The sequence below is a fragment of the Gopherus flavomarginatus genome, chromosome 13 (assembly GCF_025201925.1).
Source record: "Gopherus flavomarginatus isolate rGopFla2 chromosome 13, rGopFla2.mat.asm, whole genome shotgun sequence".
Taxonomy (NCBI): domain Eukaryota; kingdom Metazoa; phylum Chordata; order Testudines; family Testudinidae; genus Gopherus; species Gopherus flavomarginatus.
Genome location: NC_066629.1, coordinates 25577003 through 25583002, shown reverse-complemented (window position 1 = coordinate 25583002; position 6000 = coordinate 25577003). Strand labels below are relative to the sequence as shown.

General features: G+C 49.7%; 1 protein-coding gene across 4 annotated transcripts in view; it reads left to right on the top strand.

The window, feature by feature from the left end:
• The first annotated feature begins 831 nt into the window (after window positions 1–831).
• USP28 (ubiquitin specific peptidase 28) overlaps window positions 832–6000 on the top strand; it is a 44136-nt gene continuing 38967 nt past the window's right edge. For all 4 annotated transcript variants that reach the window (XM_050921781.1, XM_050921780.1, XM_050921779.1 and 1 more), the window contains exon 1: window positions 832–906. In XM_050921781.1, coding sequence (XP_050777738.1) covers window positions 850–906 — 57 coding nt within the window. In that variant the 5' untranslated portion in view covers window positions 832–849. The remainder of the gene's footprint in view (window positions 907–6000) is intronic.

Sequence of the window (6000 nt, the reverse complement as noted above, 5' to 3'; positions counted from 1 at the left end):
GTGGCGGGGGCTCAGCACACGGGGGAGATGCTGGGGGGGGGCACTGGAGCGTGGCCCCCTAAGTGTGGTGCCTGTGGCGGGGGCTCAGCACACGGGGGAGATGCTGGGGGGGGCACTGGAGCGTGGCCCCCTAAGTGTGGTGCCTGTGGCGGGGGCTCAGCACACGGGGGAGATGCTGGGGGGGGGGGGCACTGGAGCGTGGCCCCCTAAGTGTGGTGCCTGTGGCGGGGGCTCAGCACACGGGGGAGATGCTGGGGGGGGGGGCACTGGAGCGTGGCCCCCTAAGTGTGGTGCCTGTGGCGGGGGCTCAGCACACGGGGGAGATGCTGGGGGGGGGGCACTGGAGCGTGGCCCCCTAAGTGTGGTGCCTGTGGCGGGGGCTCAGCACACGGGGGAGATGCTGGGGGGGGGCACTGGAGCGTGGCCCCCTAAGTGTGGTGCCTGTGGCGGGGGCTCAGCACACGGGGGAGATGCTGGGGGGGGCACTGGAGCGTGGCCCCCTAAGTGTGGTGCCTGTGGCGGGGGCTCAGCACACGGGGGAGATGCTGGGGGGGCACTGGAGCGTGGCCCCCTAAGTGTGGTGCCTGTGGCGGGTGATGGCTCACAGGGCTGATGGGAGTGGGGGCTGTGTCAGCACTACTCCTGCCCCGCAGGGAGGGGGGCTGTGCCCACCTCAGGGACCCTCCTGCGGGCTGTGCCCCTCTGCGGGGAGGGGGCGGGGCGCGCCGCGTGCCCGGGCCGCAGCGGGGGGGCGGGCGGCGCTCGGCAGGGCTGAGGGGCGGGCGCGGCCTGGGCCGGGCGCGCGCAGCGTTTCCCGCGGTCGGGCGGCGGCGGCCGAGCGGGCCCGGGATGACGGCGGAGCTGCAGGCCGAGGCCGCGGAGGGCCCCGCCGAGAGCCAGGGCACGGTGAGAGCCCGCGGGGTCCCCCCGGGGGGTAGCGCTGGGCTCCTGCTCAGCGGGGCCGAGAGCGGCCGGGCCCCCCGCGATCGCACGGCCTGGCTGGGCGTCCGGCCGCTGCTTGGCCGGGGGAGAGGTTTGGGTGCGGGGCTGCCAGGGCGGCGGGACGGGTGCGGTGCGGTGCGGTGCGGTGCGGTGGGGGGGCCCTGCGGGGCGCCGCCCACGGGCGCTCTCACGCCCTTTGTCCTCCGCTGCCTTGGACTCGCCCCCTCCCCGGGCGGCCGCAGACCGGGGGTTCCCGGGCTGGTTTTCTGGGGAGATGGTTGTTCCCCCCGCCCAGGGCCGCCTTCCCCCAGGCCCCGGGGCCTGCTGGGGGATGGGACCGGAGAGCGGGGCGGTGAGTCCCGGGGCAAATCCGTTCCCACCACAAAAGGTTCACGAGCCCCATTCATTGGTTCTGTGGTGTCCCGGAATTGAATCTCAGACCGGCTCCAGGAGAGTCGGACCAGAACCGCTCAGCCGATGCGCTTTACTTTTCATCTTCTCAGCTAATAAACTTCAAAGGTGAAGACACTCTTTGGCACTCACACACTGTGTGCCAGTTCAGTGCATCTTACAAACTTCGCTCTACACGCTTATCATGACCTTACCCGTGTTGGGGCATTTGCTTTATCGGCCGTTCATGATGTCATCAGTTTATTTTTTGAAGGGCAAGAGATCTCTTTGGCAGACTTGCAGCATCTTTGAGGAATGATGATGTTTCCTATAATATAGGGATGATTTGCTGGGTATGGACAGATGCTAACATGAGTCATGTTCTGCCATCGGTTTGCTGCAGTAACATCCATATATTTGTGGCTTAATGTTGTATGAGATTTTGAAACTGTTCATGTTAGCTAGCTAGTGTTAAATGGGAAGAATTTTAAGATTTGAGAGATCAAAGATATTTTAAAGTTTTCTTCTGCTTTGTGATGGAAGTGCCTTAAACCTAAGCGTGAATGTTCCTCTAGACTGGTTGGACTGAAATCTTTTGTGATGTCTTTATTTTCTTCCTCACACCTGTGCATCTGAGAAGGAATGGACACAGCTTTCATAACACCGTGACTATGGAGCTTCATGTGTCTGTTGAAGATCTTGCTTGGGAGTGACTGTACCCAAGTGCACCCCTGTATTCACACCCTACACGCGGTTGTAATAATCATTGTTTCCAATATGCCTTGTAAGGTATCATTTGAAAACTAATAACCTGCTCGTCAGTAATATCATGGTGAAATGTATGTGACTATGTTATATGTAAGTTTATGAATGTAAGCTAAAATCATGATTGAAGTGTGTTTACCAGACAAGTTTGGGGAGTGGGTAAACCTGTTTCTCAAAGACAAAAGACAAAGCTGATGCTTCTAGCCAGGTGTCATCAAAGCTGATGGGCAATCATTTATTAACTGGTCATTCTTTGGCAAGGAAAGGGGGCAGGAACAAAAAGATCAGAATCCTAGCAAACAATACAATGGAACCTCTTTCACCACCAGGTTTCTTGACTCCATCCTCACAGCAGGAATGAACTTTAACTAGAGGTAACCCTCAGTTTTCAAAGGTTGATTGAACTGTAAAGGTGAGGGGCAAAACCACCCCAAATTCTCTTTCCCTATCCATCTCTCGCCTTTTCACCCAAAAGGCAAACAGCCATTGGACTTTGGGAACAGATCCTGGCATGTGAATTTGGTCAGCAGTGTTGCTGGAAGAATATGGTAAGAATCTTGACCTTGAACCAGGGCCGGCTCCAGGCACCAGCTTAGCAAGCAGGTGCTTGAGGTGGCCACTCCGGAGAGGGGCGGCACGTCCAGCTATTTGGTGGCAATTCGGCGGAGGGGCCCTCGCTCCCGCTCAGAGCGAAGGACCTCCCACTGAATTGCCGCAGATCGTGATCGTGGCTTTTTTATTTTTTTTTGGCTGCCTGGGGCAGCAAAACCACTGGAGCCAGCCCTGCCTTGAACCAAGTCAAACTTGTTAAGTTTAGTACTAAGGAAGCATTTTATCTTTTTCTCTTCTAACCATTTTTGACTTTTGTGCTTTATACTTATACTCCTTGTAGTTTAATAAACTTGCTTTTCTTTTTTCTTTAATTAAAATTAATGCAGGATTGTGAATTGTTTTGGGTAGCTTCATTTAAGATCACAGACTGTGGTATACTGATTCCCTTAGAGGGGCGACAGACCTAATATGCCAGCAGAGGGCTGGACAGTGCAGAACGTATGTTTTTTTTGCGGAGAAATCCAGGACAGGGAGTGTGTTGGGGTCACCCTGCAAGTAGTAGCCAAGACTGCTGGAAGCGAAAGTGTGGCTTGGTGTTTGCTGTCAGACTGTTTGGGTCAGAGTTGCTGAACCAAGGCCGAGGCTGGACACAGACACTCAGGATGTGACCTGCATGCTGTTTGTGAGGAGCCCATTTGTTGGGAACTACGGCAGCAAAGCATTGTGAGGCACCCCAGGTTGCAGGGCAGGAGTGACAGCCTCTCACAGGTTTGGATTGCACCCCAAATTGTCATAATGACTGGGTGTTTCCAGCTTCTGTCAGTGAGAGTTTTTCTTTTTACTTCAGTGGGCTTTGGCTCAGGCCTGCGGTGAACCGAGACCCATGCTTGAATCCTTAAGTGGGAGCAGTAAAAGTATCCCAGGGGAAGGTAAGTTTAGTATAAGGTTGCTGGTTGACCATGCTGAAGACTGAATTATTCTATGGAAGGTGTACAGGACAAGCAGTGACAATGCAAGCTTCCCTCATCTCTGTATGTTGCCACTGTCAATGTGCCTCAACACTGACTTGGAGGGAGATGTCTAAAGTGAAGAAAAGAGTTTGAGCTCCTTGGCCCATTGAATCCCTATGCTTTCTGCCAAGGGTGCCATTGGAGGGATCAGTTAGTAACAGGGCAGGTGTCTACAAAGAACATCTGCACACTAGGAATCCCACTGAGAACCCACCCCCCCCTTGATTCATGCAGGCCATTGAAAAGAACAGCTACGGAGCTATGAATTTCTGTCACTGTGAAGGAGGCTAACCCCAGTGAATATTTCTCTGGATTCTAAAGTACACCTTTGCTGTTAACAGCATGAGTTGTGTCTTGTTTCATTAGTGACTGAAGTGCTACATTTAAACAAACAAAAACAAAAGAAAACAAACAAACAAACTACCACCAGACATCACTGGAATGACTTAGAATTTTCTTCGGACTCCACCTTTAAATGTTTTTTGGTGGATTAGTACATAGGGATAAAATAATTTGCAAGAAATAACTTTCTGAAACCTACTCTGTCCCTCTGTCTCGCTGCCCAACTGGGAAGAATGTTTGGGAATACCTTAGGGCACGTATCTCCATGGGGAACAAATATTTAATAATGTGCTTCTCAGTCTCACAGAGAAAGGTATAACGTGATTCAATAGATGGATAATCCATCCAAAACATGATCCAAGGTGAAGCTAGAGAAATTCAGACTGGCAATAAAGTGTACATTTTTAATGGTGAGAGTAATTTATCATTGGAACAATTTACCAAGGGCTGTGGTGGATTCTCCATCACTGACCATTTTTTACTCAAGATTGGATATTTTTCTAAAAAATGCTCTAGGAATTATTTTGGGGAAGTTCTCTGGCCTGTGTTATATAGCTGTAGATGATCATAATGGTCCCTTCTGGCCTTGGAATCTGTGAAGTTTGTGGACACCATTTCTGTCTATAAACCCCTCAGTAATTCATTTTACCTCTTGCCATTATTAAAACAGCCCCCCTTTAACTTCTATGCCATGTACAAAGACTCATTTTCTGAAGCTTTTTTAAATATAGGTTGTATTACTTGCCTTTAGTGGACCCAATTAAAACTGTTCTGAAGGATGTAAGTGGTATGTCCATAGCCATCTGTAACATAAAGAGAACATGAATAGATTCACTTTCAAGCTCATTTAAGTTTGAACGGCCAGGGACTTAAGCCAAATCCAAGATGTTCAGGGAACCTATGTTCTTGAGATAGTTTGGCTGTTCCTTTGCTCTCCACTCTAAAGCTTTGATGTATTTCGAAGCTCTTGTGGGTTCTGCATCGGAGAAGTCAGTGGGAACAGGTGATTGATTTTGTTTTGTGTTTCTAATTGTGCAGTATTTATGCATTTCTAATGTCAAAATTGTGCAATACTCGGAGTCTGCATATGTACATTAAAACAATGGCCAACTATTTTCATCCTTTAATCTAGTTTTGGATTGCAAAAGGTTTTACTGCACAAATGCTGGAATTGTTGGTAATGTCTCTCTATAGGTTTTTAATCTTCTGAATATCTATTTTCCAAGCATGATAAGTGTGAAGTTAAAATGCAGTTGGTAAAGGTCACCTATCTTATGTGCTGCTTCCATGCAGGCCACTGCGTTATCCGTCATGCAGATTGCTATTTCTGCACTCCCTTTCTGGAGCCTGTCTATCCAGTCTCTATCCTTTCTTTTTTTAAATCCCTCCTCAAAGCATATTACTTCTGGTAGTTTATATTCCATAGTAATTTTAAAACAACAAATCTAGGACTCTCATGACTCCCTTAGTTGATTACACCATCATCTTCCCCTCTGTCAGCCCCTTGTTGTTTATCATCCTATTCTGTTGCTATAGTCTTAACGTATATTGTAAGTTCTTCTGGGAAGGGATTCCCTTTCTTGTAACGTGTCGGCATGTTTGTGGTGCTGCCGTATATTATAATTGTTTCAGTTACTAATGTCCAGTTTCTGATGTGACACAACACAAAGACCAGTCAGAACAGAGTGGGGATTTTTAAACCATTTAATAAATATGAACTTTAAAACATGCCAGTGCAGATGTGTTGGCACTTGCCGGTGATTGTTTGCCGTGAATGCAAACCCTCTCAATATGTTGTACAGAGGAAACCATCAGTTGCTAAATCCTAGTCTTGTGGCTGACATGCTAGTGCAATAACATGTGCCTTAGTGGAGACCCAGCGGAACAACACAAGCTGATTGGCGAGTAGGAAATGGTCTTTAACTAAAGGTTGGATAAAGTTGCACCAGAAGCCTTTGGGATACTTCCATAAAGGTCACTTAAGACAGAGAGTTGCCTG